At 39.4% G+C, this 14263-nt stretch overlaps 1 protein-coding gene across 2 annotated transcripts in view; it reads left to right on the top strand.

Annotated features, from left to right (window-relative positions):
• The window catches only part of CACNA1I (calcium voltage-gated channel subunit alpha1 I), a 3871666-nt gene that overhangs the window by 2220675 nt on the left and 1636728 nt on the right, over positions 1 to 14263 (top strand). For both annotated transcript variants that reach the window (XM_073592660.1, XM_073592661.1), the window contains one exon: positions 7036 to 7159. In XM_073592660.1, coding sequence (XP_073448761.1) covers positions 7036 to 7159 — 124 coding nt within the window. The remainder of the gene's footprint in view (positions 1 to 7035; positions 7160 to 14263) is intronic.

The following is a 14263-nucleotide window of genomic DNA, read 5'->3' as shown; positions in this document are numbered from 1 at the left end:
CGAAGCTCATCCCTACTCTAGACCAAGGCAAAAGTAAAAACAGTAAAAGAATCGTGTAGCGCTATGTATATATACAAATTCTAAATATAACATACATACATAGTGAATCGATATGTCCTTTACGGAAAAAAACAAGTATTGAAACAACACTGAGTGATAAGCCTTCAAGGCTTAGTAGCCGAAACATGTCGGGTGGACCCCTCACGATTACCGCAATTGATTCTTTATGAGCTGTTTTTGATCTCCTACCATGTGAGTGTTTTTTCTATTATTTTAATAAATTGATGTTTTTTAAACGTTATTATGCCATGTGAGCTTTCTTTCTCGCATGATATTTGAAACATCTCTTGGGCCTGTTGGACTGTCCTGGGGACGTTTGAAGCTGTGATGAGACCCCTCCCCCCGCTTTGGAAGCCGAGGATAATCTGACGATTCATCTTGCCAGACCTGGTGGTCATTAAGCTTTCTTTGACTTGTAAGACGTACGTCTTTTTCAAGTCACTTGATTTTGGTAAGCCTCCTCTGAAGCTTTGGTGATGGTCCCGCCACCTATTTAGATCTTTCACCCAACTGTGACCTATTTATCCGTTTGCCAGAAGTGATCAATCTCGTTCTGGAAGAAACCCCGAGGATTTTTATTTTTATTTTTTTTCTCAGTTTTTTTAGCACACAACCCTCATAGACTTTTGGTGTTGGTCCTTCTTCCCATTAGTCACTACCATTCTAACTACCAATTTTTATGGACTATATTATTTGATTTGTCACATATGTACTGTTTTTTAGATTCACTATATATTTTTATACCACGGATTTATATTCCTGTTGTAGCCACTTTTAAATGTCAATTTGTATCACTCAGTGTTGTTTCAATACTTGTTTTTTTCCGTAAAGGACATATCGATTCACTATTTATGTATGTTATATTTAGAATTTGTATATATACATAGCGCTACACGATTCTTTTACCATATGATGATACTACACTATACTGGTGACAGTATGTAAAGAAAATTGTGGAAAAAAACCAAACACATTTTATTTAATTTATTCATTATCCAAAAAATTACAACTTTAAAAAACTCGCTATGCCTCTTACTAAATATCTTGGACTGACTGATTTCCAAAAAGGGGTCATTTGGGGAATATTTGTACTGTTCTGACATTTTAGGGGCTCAAGCAATGAGATGCCAGTATGTCATGATTGATCAATTTTCAAATATATATGCAATAGTTTGCAGACTCTACAACTTTCACACAGACTAAATAATATACACTAGACATGTGCAATTTGTTTTGGCTATTCGGAGATTGGATGTATCCGAATGAAATAGTAATGAATAGTAACAAATTTTGTTGAAATCTGTAAAAATGTGTTATATTTATTCATTTTCTAACGAATTCCAACTTTTCAGAAAGATTAGATTTATGATCGGTCGAAAAACGATGGACCGATTCGAGTTCTGTGTGAAGAAATAGCTGGTTGTTAAGCAGCGGGCCGGGAAACTGGCCGCCCACGTCCTTAACAACCATGAGTCATCATCTGTCAGCAGGCTTCCCCAATGTAAAGAAAAGAATGCCGGTATTTGAAAAATGTAAAAAAAAAAAAAAACGGTGTGGGTTCCCCCCCGAAATCTATACCAGACCCTTATCTGAGCATGCAGCCCGGCAGGTCAGGTAAGGGAAAGCGCCCCCCCCCCCTCCTGAACCATACCAGGCCACATGCCCTCAACACAGGGGGGTGGGTGCTTTGGGGCTGGGGGGGAAGTCTGTGATGTCAGAAGGGGGGCGATGCCACCAGGTGACGTAGACAGGTGGCCCTGCCCATTCCCTATAAAAAAAACTGTCAAACGGAGGAGCTTGCAGTAAGCATAGCTCCTCCGTGTCAGTGAGAGCGATTTTCTTTTCCTTTTTTCCAACGACGGATCAATCGGGGGACACTGTTTTTTATTTGTCAAAAACTGTCTCTGTTTTTATAATTTTTTTTACCCTTTTTTGGTGAATGGGTATGGGTACTATTTCCCTGATACCCATTCACATAGGGCGGGGTGGGATCTGGGGGCTTCCAGATTCTGATAAACCCCCCACCCAGAGACCCAGACAACCACAGCCCAGGTTTGTCGGGAAGAGGCCCTTGTCCCCATCAACATAGGGACAAGGTGCTTTGGGGCGGGGGGCAGAGCCCCCCCGCTCCAAAGCACCCACCTCCCCATGTTAAGGGCATGTGGCCTGGTATGGTTCAGGAAGGGGGCTCGCTCACCCCCCCCCTTTCCCGACCTGCTGGGCTGCATGCTCGGAAAGGGTCTGGTATGGATTTTGGGGGGACCCCACAACCTTTTAAAAAAAAAATAAAAAATGCCATGGGATTCCGCTTAAAATCCATACCAGACCCGAAGGGCCTGGTTTGGACTGGGGGGGACCCTATGCTGTTTTTTTTAACATTTTTCTATTGCCAGGCACTTGCCGGCATTGTTTTCTTTACATTCATCTGTCAGTGGGGAAGCCCGCTGCGGCACAGTGGTATAGTGGATAGCACTCTCGCCTAGCAGTAAGAAGGGTCGCTGATTTGAATCCCGACCATGACACTACCTGCCTGGAGTTTGCATGTTCTCCCTGTGCCTGCGTGGGTTTCCTCTGGGTACTCCGGTTTCCCCCCACACTCCAAAGACATGCTGGTAGGTTAATCGGATCCTGTCTAAATTGTCCCTAGTATGTGTATGAATGTGAGTTAGAAACCTTAGATTGTAAGCTCCTTGAGGGTGTAGGGACTGATGTGAATGTACAATGTATATGTAAAGCGCTGCGTAAATTGATGGCGCTATATAAGTACCTGAAATAAATAAAATAAATACATGATTACTCATGTTGTTAAAGACACAGGTGGCCGGCTTCCTGTCCAGCTGCTTAACAACCAGCTATTTCTTCACACAGAATTCGAATTGGTCATTTGTTTTTTGACCAATCCAAATTCTAATCATTCTGAAAAGTTTGAATTCATTAGAAAATTAATAAATGAAACAAATTTTAATGGAAATGAAATGAAATTTAACGAAAACAAAACAAAACTAAACAAATTCCGAAACCAAATTAAACAAATTCCACAACGAAACAAAATTAGTAACATAACGAATCTATCCGAAACTAAACAAATTTTCTGCACATGTCTAATATACACTGATTTGGGTTATTTTTTACCAAATAAATGTAGCAGACTACATTTTGGCCTAAATTTATGAAAAAAGACTATTTGTTTGCAAATAAAAGACATTTTTTTTTCAAATTTTCAGTATTTCTTTTGTTTATTTAAGCAAGCATACCAAAAGAAAGCTCTATTTGTGTAAAAAAAAATATATAAATTACATTTGCGTACAGCATTGCACAGTGCTGAATGGCCCTGGCCATGAAGAGGGTAAAACCTTCCAGAGGTCAAGTGGTTAAACAGCACTTTTTTTCTTTGTTAATGTCAGTATTGCTGTAGTATACATTATGTAATACATTATATAGATACACTATTTTATAGGGTGAGTAATGGCATCCCCCAGGCAATTTAGAAAGTTGCAGTTTTAATGTTTCCCCTTAAGTGTTGCTTCTCCCTTGCAAACTTTTTTTTGCTTTGGTACATGTTCACCACAGCAGTATTTAGCCTCCCTAATGCCATTTGTTGGGCAATCTCTCACCTACTAGCCTAGAAAACTGACAATACTATTTTTTTAACATTATGCTGCCATTGACTTCAATGGAGCTTTAGTAATATAACTTTGCACACAGATCACAGAAGGAGATCAACAAATTGCTTCTGTGTTTTTAAGGTATTACATCATTTTGCAACACATTGCAGCACAATTTAATGCAGGATTACCTATTTTTGTTCAGCACACACCAAAGAAAGTGAAATTACTTCTCTGAAGTAAAGCAATCGAGAACTTGTATGGTGAAGAAGCCCCAAAAGTTCCTTAGCTCTTATGCCGCATACACACGAGTGGACTTCTCGTCCGCCTAAACTCCGAAGGACCTTTCAACAGAGTTCCGACGGAATTGCGACGGAGTTCCAACGAAACGGACTTGCCTACACACGATCACACCAAAGTCTGATCGTTTCGAACGTGATGACGTATGACCGGACTAGAGTATAGAAGTTCATAGCCAGTAGCCAATAGCTGCCCTTGTGTCCTTCTTTGTCCGTCGCACTAGCATACAGACGAATGGATTTTTCGATCGGACTCGAGTCCGTCGGAAAGATTTGAAACATGTTGTTCTATTTCTAGGTCTGTCAGAATTTTCAACACAAAAGGTCCGATGAAGGTCCGATGAAGCCCACACACAATCGGAATGTCCACCGGATTTGTTCCGTCCAACCAGTTCGGTCAAAGTCCGGTTGTGTGTACACGGCATTAGATTTTCTTGATCCTAGGCAAGTTCTCTGAAAAATATAATGCAACACTCAGCCTTTCTTATCTGTAGAGGATCTAGTTGAACAAGTATGTACAAGTATGTAATATATAATAATCAGTTTTACTTAAATGGCTATAAATGTATACAAAACTTTGTCATGTCATTTATTTTGTATATACAGTATACAGTAAGCAACTGGAGCTTAGGCTTGCTCTTATCAGTGGCATGCACCTTTTGGGAGCAAATTAAATTGGAGTGCTTTATATTTTTGCTAAGAACTTCATAATGTAGGGAACAGAGAAAATTGAGTACTGTCCATGATACATTTTTTATTTGCACTAACATACAATTTTTCAGGACAAGCTTTCGGGGTATGTCCCCTTCTTCAAGGTCCAAGCAGTACTGATTCACAAATTTTTAAGCAGAATGTTAAAGAAGAAGAAAAAAAAAAAGAGAAAACCAAAGTAATTACTAAAGTAATAAAGATAGCAGCAGAGTTAGTGAGATAAGACAGAGGGAGAGCTAGAGGGGGAATGCAGGGGGGGATACTAGTCACAGAGGGGTCGTAAAACTTTAGCATAATGTGTAAGGAAACCAATATCTAAATTCAGGCCATTATTCTTCGTGTCAAAAAGAAGTATCATTCTTGGTTCAAACGTTTTCCTTTCCTGGATAGTTCTGAAATTCCCTTTAAGAACTAAAACATTGAGGTCTTCTATAGTGTGGTCCGGTTGTGAGAAATGATTTCCCACAGGTGTGCATAAACGGTCTTCTTTATGTTCTTTGATGGTATGTCTGTGCAAATTCATTCTCGCTTGCAACTTCTGTCCTGTTTCACCAACATAAGATCCTTTGCTGCACCTTTTGCATTGGATGAGGTACACAACATTACTGGAGTTACTGCTGTAAGATCCCATGATATTGAAGGTCACATTTGTGTGTGTAACACTTTTGGATAGATTGATCTGGTTGCATAGTTTGCAGAGTTTTTTATTGTAGGGTTTGCTTCCATTATTTGTGACTTCATAATCAGAGTGAAGTTTCCTGCTGATTAGTTTGTATTTGAGCTTGGGTGGTTGTCTGAAAGCTAATAATGGGGGTTGTTGGAATATTCCTTTCAGAGTTTCATCCTCTGTTATAATGGGTTGTAAATCTTTGATTATCTTTTTGATCCCTTCAAGTGCTGGGTTGTATGTGGTGACTAGAGGTACTCGGTTATTTGTTTTTTTCTCTGTGTATTGGAGGAGATTTTCTCTTCGGGTTTTCAAGGCTGTGTTTATGCTGTTGTTGATGGTTTTGTCTTTGTAACCTTTCTTATGGAAGGAGTCTGCCAGTGTTCTGAGATGTTTATCTCTGTCTTCTGGGTCTGAACAAATTCGTTGGTATCTGATGGCCTGGCTGTGTATGATGGCTCGTTTAGTGTGTTGGGGGTGAAAACTGGAACTATGAAGATAGCTGCATCGATCAGTTGGTTTTCTGTATTTCGACGTGTGTAGCTTGTCATCCCTGATGTATACTGTAGTGTCCAGGAAGTTGACATGTGTGTTCGAATAGTCCATTTTTAGTTTGATAGATGGGTGAAAAGTGTTGATCAATGAGAAGAATTGGTTTAGATTTTCTTCACCTTCAATCCATATCATGAATATATCATCAATATAGCGATAATATCTGTATGGCTTTTGTTGTATGCTGTTCAGGAATTTGTCCTCCAGGTCAGCCATAAATAAATTTGCATATTGGGGTGCCATTTTGCTTCCCATAGCAGTACCCATACACTGGAGATAGATGTCATTATTGAAAGTGAAGTAGTTGTGTGTAAGAATGAATTCAATGAGCCGTGTCACATCCTCAGCAGTGTATTTGTGGTTTGGTGAGGATGATAAGAATCTGTGACATGCCGCCAACCCATCCTTGTGAGGGGTGTTACTGTACAGAGATTCTACATCCATAGTGACTAGAAGTGTATTAGGTGGTAATTGTATATTGTTAAGCTTGTTCAGAAAATCAGTGGTGTCTTGCAGGAAACTCGCAGTGTTCATGACTAAAGGTTTTAACATGTTTTCTACAAGGCCTGAGATATGTTCGGTAAGTGTATTCATACCTGTTATAATGGGTCTGCCTGGATTTCCTGGCTTGGGAATAAGGGCCTGAATTTAGATATTGGTTTCCTTACACATTATGCTAAAGTTTTACGACCCCTCTGTGACTAGTATCCCCCCCTGCATTCCCCCCCTAGCTCTCCCTCTGTCTTATCTCACTAACTCTGCTGTTATCTTTATTACCATTGATTTGTATGCTTTGGTTTTCTCTCTTTTTTTTTTTTCTTCTTCTTTAACATTCTGCTTAAAAATTTGTGAATCAGTACTGCTTGGACCTTGAAGAAGGGGACATACCCCGAAAGCTTGCCCTGAAAAATTGTATGTTAGTGCAAATAAAAAAAGTATCACGGACAGTACTCAATTTTCTCTGTCACAATTGCACTAATACGGCTACAATCAAATCAAGTATAATGTAGGGAACAAATGTTAATGACTGCGTTCTCTGTATGGGGGGTTTCATATTGTGTTAGTACTATATAAATTGATTACACAAATAACATGCTTCCCTTGTCTGTGTTATTTATTATGTCTGTTTTACCTCTTATAGGTTTCGTATTACGTGTCAGACAATTATTGCACACAAGCTCTTTGACTACATCGTACTTGCATTTATATTTCTCAACTGTATTACCATTGCTTTGGAGAGGCCTCAAATTGAGCACAAGAGCACGGTGAGAATTTTCTTTAATATCTTGCAATCTGTGTGGTATACATCTATGTGTGATGACTGTGGTAGTATATGTGAAATAGGCCAGTTTGCAGAAAAAATAATGTTAAATGTTCTTTTTGCTTTAATTAATTTTTATTATTATTATTGCACTGACAGAGATAGAAAAATACATTTTCCAACACGAGTTCACCAATAGTGAAGTTATAATTGTTAAACATATCTCTAGAATACAAAACCCATGTTAGCAAGTATGAATATAAGATACAGGTCTTCTTCGGTTGAGACCAATCAATTATCAGTACTTACAAAATTAGAAGTAACAGAAAAATAAACCATTACTAACTAAATAAACAAAATCTAAACACATACCACCGTCAAGATTACTATAAGTTACCATTCCATGTCTCAAATAAGATAATAGTATCTCAAGATGGAGTGTGTGGAAATTCTGCAACCCATGTCTGCCATCTGTCTATAAATTGGGTAATAGAGTGAGTGGAGTATGCTAAATATTTTTCATAAAGATATTGAACTTTAACTCTAATGCACACGAGCGGACTTTTCGACCAGACTGGTCCGACGGACCAAATCCGGTGGCAATCCGACCGTGTGTGGGCTCCATCGGACCTGCAGCTGACTTTTTTGGTTGAAAATCTGACGGACTTTGGATTTGGAACATGTTTCAAATTTGTCCGACGGACTCGAGTCCGGTCGAAAAATCCGCTCATCTGTATGCTAGTCCGATGGACGAAAACCGATGCTAGGGCAGCTATTGGCTACTGGCTATCAACTTCCTTATTTTAGTCCGGTCGTACGTCATCACGTACGAATCCGTCGGACTTTGGTGTGATCGTGTGTAGGCAAGTCCGTTCATTAGAAAGTTCGTCAAAAGTCCTTCGAAAGCCCGTCAGAAAGACTGTCGGACCTTTGTTGCCGAAAAGTCTGCTCGTGTGTACACAGCATTAGTATCACGTTAGATAGATTAGGTGCATTTGAGGTCTTCCATTTCAAGGTAATTGTGAAGTAGGCTGCTATAACGTTTGTGGGTATTGTATCAATAGTAAGATTTAATAGTGCTAATGGGGGTGAAGGTAGGAGTAAAATTCCAGTAACAGATGCCTGTAAAGAAAATTGGAATTCCAAAAGCTCCATAAGATGTAGTAATGCCCCCCGGAACCACAGTCCCTCCAGCAAAGGTTGGAGGATTCTTTAAATATCCGTGATGACCTCACAGGGGTCAAATAGCTTCTATGAAGTAGTTTCAAAGTAAGATCCCAGTGATTAACACAATGGGAGTGCAGTCATGGTAAAGGTGATATCGAAATCCCTTTCCCACTTTAACATTATAGAGGTTTTGGATTATTGTTGTGTTGTAGAGTTAGGTAAAACCAGGAGAGACCCTTGGGTTTCTTAAACAAAGTGGTTAAATATTCCCAGATATCGGTTCACAGGGTATATTGGGTATCTGGCTATTTAACCCCCTTATGCCTAAGCCTTTTTATGACACTTGTTGCTTACAAGGTAAAATCAGTAATTTTTTCTAGAAAATTACTTAGAACCATTATATATATATATATATATATATATATATATATATATATATATATATATATATATATATATATATATATAAAATATATATTTTAGCAGAGACCCTAGAGAATGAAATGGTGATTATTGCAATATTTTATGTCAGACTGTTTTTGCGCAGTGGTCTTTCAAATGCAATTTGTTTGGAAAAAAATACACTTTCATGAATTTTCATGCAAAAAGTTAGCCCGAGTTTTTTGCATAATCTGAAAGATGATGTTACGCTAAGTAAATAGATACTTAACATGTCATGCTTTAAAATTGTGCACACTCATGGAATGGCAACAAACTATGGTACTTACTCCATAGGCAATGCTTTAAGAATGTCTTCAGGTTACCAGTTTAGAGTTACAGAGGAGGTCTTGTGCTAGAGTTATTGCTCTCACGCTAACAATTGCGTCAATACCTCACGTGTGGTTTGAACACTGTTTACATATGCATTCGCTTCTGCACGCGAGCACGGAGGGATGGGCCACTTTATTTTTACACTGTTCCTTTAAAAAAAAAATGTTCTGATCACTTTTATTGCTGTCACAAGGGATGTAAACATCCCTTGTGACAGTAATGGGCAGTGACAGATACTCTTTATGGAGAGATCTTGGGTCTATAAGACCCCAAATCCTGCCTTTGCACTTAAAAGCATACAAAACGCCAAGTTTGGCAGTTTTGAATACTGTATTTTTTAAAATTTACTGCCTTTAAGTTTTCAGTAAACCGGAAGGGATGTCATGACAACGCTTCTGGGTTACTAAATCCGAGACCCAATCGAAGCTGATTCTGGCTTCTTTCAGGTGTCCGGCCAGCCAGCGGACTTGCCGGATGGTCGCTTGGGCCTCCCGATGGGACGGGAGAGTCTGAGCGAACCCCTGAAGGTGGCAGGGGGCTTCCGCTCCAGCTGCTTTTGATAACAGCCGAGTGGCTGCTTAACTGCATTGGTTGTTATCACAGGAAATCTGACCACCGGCCCTAAAAAAACTGTACCAGGGTGATGCCTGCAGATGCAGTCATCACCCCGGTACAACCTCTTCAAGCTGAAAGCCACATTTTTGCGTTACGTCGGTGTGAAGGGTTTAAGATGGTAATGGTATAGCTGAAGGTCTATATAGGATACCTCACTGGAACATTGTGACATGAGTTCTTTATATGTAGCGTCCAGTCTATGAGGTCCTCTGTTTACATTCAGTGAAGGAATGAGGTATTCATACGCTTTCAATGGAAGATCGTTATAAAGTAGTGGTTTACCATTTTCATTGTGCATGTAGGGCACCACATGCAGTTAAGGTAGCATCAATGGTAAGGAAGGCTAGATAGGTCAGTGGCCTCCGGGTTAATTTTGCTAATAGCAATGAAGGTAGATATCTCTGGGATACTATTGCCCTCTCTATATGTACCCATAGTTTATCAGTAGATTGACCAAACCAGGCTTTCATTTGATCTAAGAGAGCTGCGTGATATTTACGTATATCCGGAAATCCTACTCCCCCATTCAAACGTTGTAATAATGAAAAGTAATTTGGGAAATGAGAGCTTAGCCATTTTATCTTTCCACAGACATTTTATAAACATTTTTTTGGCTCAGGAAAAAGCCTCAGGTAAACATATAGGGATAGTACAAATAAAATTTAATTAATTTTCAAAGCCGCCATTTTCCCTAACCAAGTGAGTTTGTGGGAAAATATATGTTCTAGGTCTGATTTAATTGTGTGTAGTAGGTCAGGGTAATTACACTCATAGGTTCCAGAGGTAGGATGAGATAATGTGACACCTAAATATTGGAGTTTTCTTGTAACCCATTGGAACGGGAACTGCTGTTTCAATGCATGTGAATTAGAAGTAAAAGAAGGCAAGAAGTGCCAATCTAAGTGCAGTATCATAAAGACTTTAATTTAAAATATATAAAAACAACAATGAGAATTCTGAAAACACCTTAAAATGATAGCAGTAGCACACATAAATAAGCATACATACACACACACCCATGCATATACATATGCACACATATATGTATGTATACACACAAAAATCAAAATGAATTAAAATTATGTGTGAGAAAAGTTTGGCCCAAAGATAGCATAAATGAGTATAGCTATAAGCTAATAGGGTATATGTGAAAACCCCCATGCATCAGAAAAAAAGGGAAGAAAAAGGGGCAATGAGAAAACAACCTATATAAATAGGTGAGGTACAGTGGAAGGAAAAATGGAGGAAGGGAACTATGGAGAATATAAATAGATGATCAAAAAGGAAAAGGGGTATGAACCTACAAAAATTATTATGTGCTGTATATATGATATTGATCAATCCTTAAGACAGAGGCATTCTATACTATATAACTGTATTGATCTCTATATCTTCGTTGAGACCATTAGGTGTTATGCTATTTAGGGTAAAGATCCAGAAGGTTTCTTGCCTGCAGAGGCGTTGGAATCTTTCCGCAAGGGTAAAATGGTCTGATATAGATTCAATGACCCACACATTTAAATCTGCAATATTTTGATGATGATGAGTAGTGAAATGCCGAGCAATACTATATAAAGGATTGTTCACCTGTACTGCTCTTCTGTGTTCCCCAAACCTGGCACGCAGGGTCCTGATGGTTCTGCCTACATACAACAGCCCACAGGGGCAGGAAATACAATATACGACATAGGTAGTGGAACAATTGAAAAATGACTTTAGGGTGTATTGATTCCCATTGGTGTTGAAAGTTTTTTTGCCATGTGTGACATGGGAACAAGTGAGGCATAATGCTTTCTTGCATCGGTACATACCTACTAGTGGAATGAGGGTAAGCTGTTTGGATATGAAAGATTTTTTCTGAACTGGGATTTTACTAGGAGCAATCTTAGTCTTCACATTGGGGGCCCTCCGGTAAGCAAACTGAGGGACAGTGGGTAAGGAAGGTGCTAAATGGGGGTCTTGAGCTAAAATCGGCCAATGCTTTTTTATGATCCGTTCCATTCTTTTGTGACTAGCATGGAACTATTTTTCACCATTTTTTATTTATTCATATTTCTTTTTCCCCTCATATATTTTTATCTCCTTCAATATTAACTTTTTCTTCATTCTATTCTTATATTTGCTTGGTGTACTTAATTCTTATACTCCATTCCACCTTTTCATTGTACTCAGTATGTTGTGCTCGGTTCAATTTGTTGCCTAGCAACCGACTCCTCAGTTCTCATATAAAGGACACTTGCTCCACTAGCTTGTTAGATCTGAAGAAAATGCGGAAGCATTGAAACGCGTCATCTGACACGTCCATACGTCACTTCCGCCCTTTGGTTCCTGGAACATTGTTTGCGCTCCACGCCGGTCTCCATCCGGTTCCTGTTTCCTGCTACGGCCCTGGCTCTCCATGTCCCATTAGATGCCGGCTCTTTTTGCGGACAACCGGACCCCTCCATCTTCCTTGCAGCCCAGCACCCATAGCAGAGACCTCACAGACCACCTGCATACTACAGCGCTGACAGCTTCTCCACCGGAACCTGCACTATGCACCTTTTTACCATCTGAGGAGGACGTCCCTGGACCCACTATATGTCCTTGCCTGTATTTATCCTGTCCTTGTGAGTAGCCATTTGGCTGTTGTTTTTATATATTTTTTAAATTAAAGTCTTTATGATACTGCACTTAGATTGGCGCTTCTTGCCTTATTTTACATTATCTTTCAGAGCTGTTTGCTTCCACTCTCAAGTAAGCTGCCGCTGGTGCACAGTATCAGATTCCTTTGAACTAATTTTTTCATTGATTTTATATTTTTTCATTGACTATTATTTTTGTCTCTCTCTGGACGTTTGGCTGACTTTTATACTTTTACAGTTTTGATTTTGCATATTCAGGAGATTTAGTCATACCGCCCCTTTTATCCTGGATTTGTTTTTATGTTCATGTATATTATTCTCTATTATTCATGTTTGATGTGTTCTTGTGCCATTTATCTCTGTTGTCTATGTGAATTAGAAGTGGATATATAGGCAAAATACAGGATTTGGTGACATTGAGTTTGTAATATGAGACTCATAGGATGAGATAACGTGACTCCTAAATATTGGAGTTTTTTTTTTTTTACCCATTGGAACAGGAACTACAGTTTCAATGCACATAAATTAAAAGGGGATATAGGCAAAATAGAGGATTTGGCGATGTTGAGTTTGTAATATGAGACTGAGCAGAACAAGTTTAATATTCAAAACCCTATGCTGTCAGCACCGTATATAACACAGATTGCTGAAAAGATAGGGCTTGAAAATCCAAACTTGTGAAGTGTTGCTCTCAAGTACTCCCTTTGAACCCTATCAAATGCTTTTTCAGCATCTAATGTTAGGAACCCTATCAGTAGCTTGCGAGTTTCCACTATTTTAAGAAGGTTGCACATTCTGCAGGTACCATCTGGGGCCTGCTGGCCTTTAACAAAGCCTACTTAATCCGCTTTCACTAGGTGGTGAGTTTTATCCGCCAATCTAGTTGCCAATATCTTAGCATATATTTTCAAATCTGTGTTAAGAATCGATATAGGTCTGAAATTTTGGTGACTGGCTTCTTCCCTGGCTTAGGCAAAGCAACAATAACATCCTGAAGCATTTCTTCAGGAAAAGAGGCGGAGGTAATAGCTGTGTTAAAGAGATTACGTAGATGCGGCAATAAAATTGTTTTAAGGGTTTTATAATATTCCGCTTTCTATTTATTCTACACACACTTAACTCACTCTCTTCATGGCTGTTTAAAAACACTTCTTTATTACTTCTGCCTTACTTCCTGGACACACTATGACACAGGAAGGAGTTGACCAGCTGACCTCATTAGCACACACCCTCCATCATCTACCCTCCTACCTTCCACCCATCCTCCAGGTGCAATTTTTTTTTTAATGAAATGCAATCAATCAGTGATTACCATTCTCTACTAAATACACAGGCATTTTTTTCCCTACCTTAACTTTCATTTTGCATAGATCGTTCATTTGGCATGAGCTGTAGTATTGAAAACAGGAGATGTATGTCCTGAGTAGGGATGAGCCCGATGTTCGAGCCGAACGTAAGTTTGCCGAGCGTTTGCCCGTTTGCTGAATTTAGAACATTATGGGTCGTTCCAGCGCCTGCAGAACACCCCATAATGAAATGCGAGACCGTCAATGCACTGTGAGATCGCAGTGCATTGACAGCTGCTGATTGGCCAAAGGTGCACCTGACTTGCATGCCTTGACCAATCACAGCGTGCTCTGCTGTGAGAGCCATGATTGGCCAAAGGCAGGGTGCCTTTGGCCAATCACGGCTCAGGGGGCTGAGTCCACGCCTCACACTATGTAAGGCTGCTTACATAGCGGCCGTACATAGTGTTATTAATGAGAGCAGCAAAATGACATTTGTAAAGGAAAAAATGTCATTTAAAACTGCTCAGGGCTTTAATGTAATGCCGGATCCCGGCAATATAGATAAAAATCATTGAAAAAAAATGTGTGAGTTCCCCCCCAGTCTATTACCAGGCCCTTTGGGTCTGGTATGGGTATTAAGGG

The sequence above is a fragment of the Aquarana catesbeiana genome, linkage group LG07 (assembly GCF_042186555.1).
Source record: "Aquarana catesbeiana isolate 2022-GZ linkage group LG07, ASM4218655v1, whole genome shotgun sequence".
In the NCBI taxonomy this organism is placed as follows: domain Eukaryota; kingdom Metazoa; phylum Chordata; class Amphibia; order Anura; family Ranidae; genus Aquarana; species Aquarana catesbeiana.
This window is presented reverse-complemented; position numbering and strand designations above follow the sequence as displayed.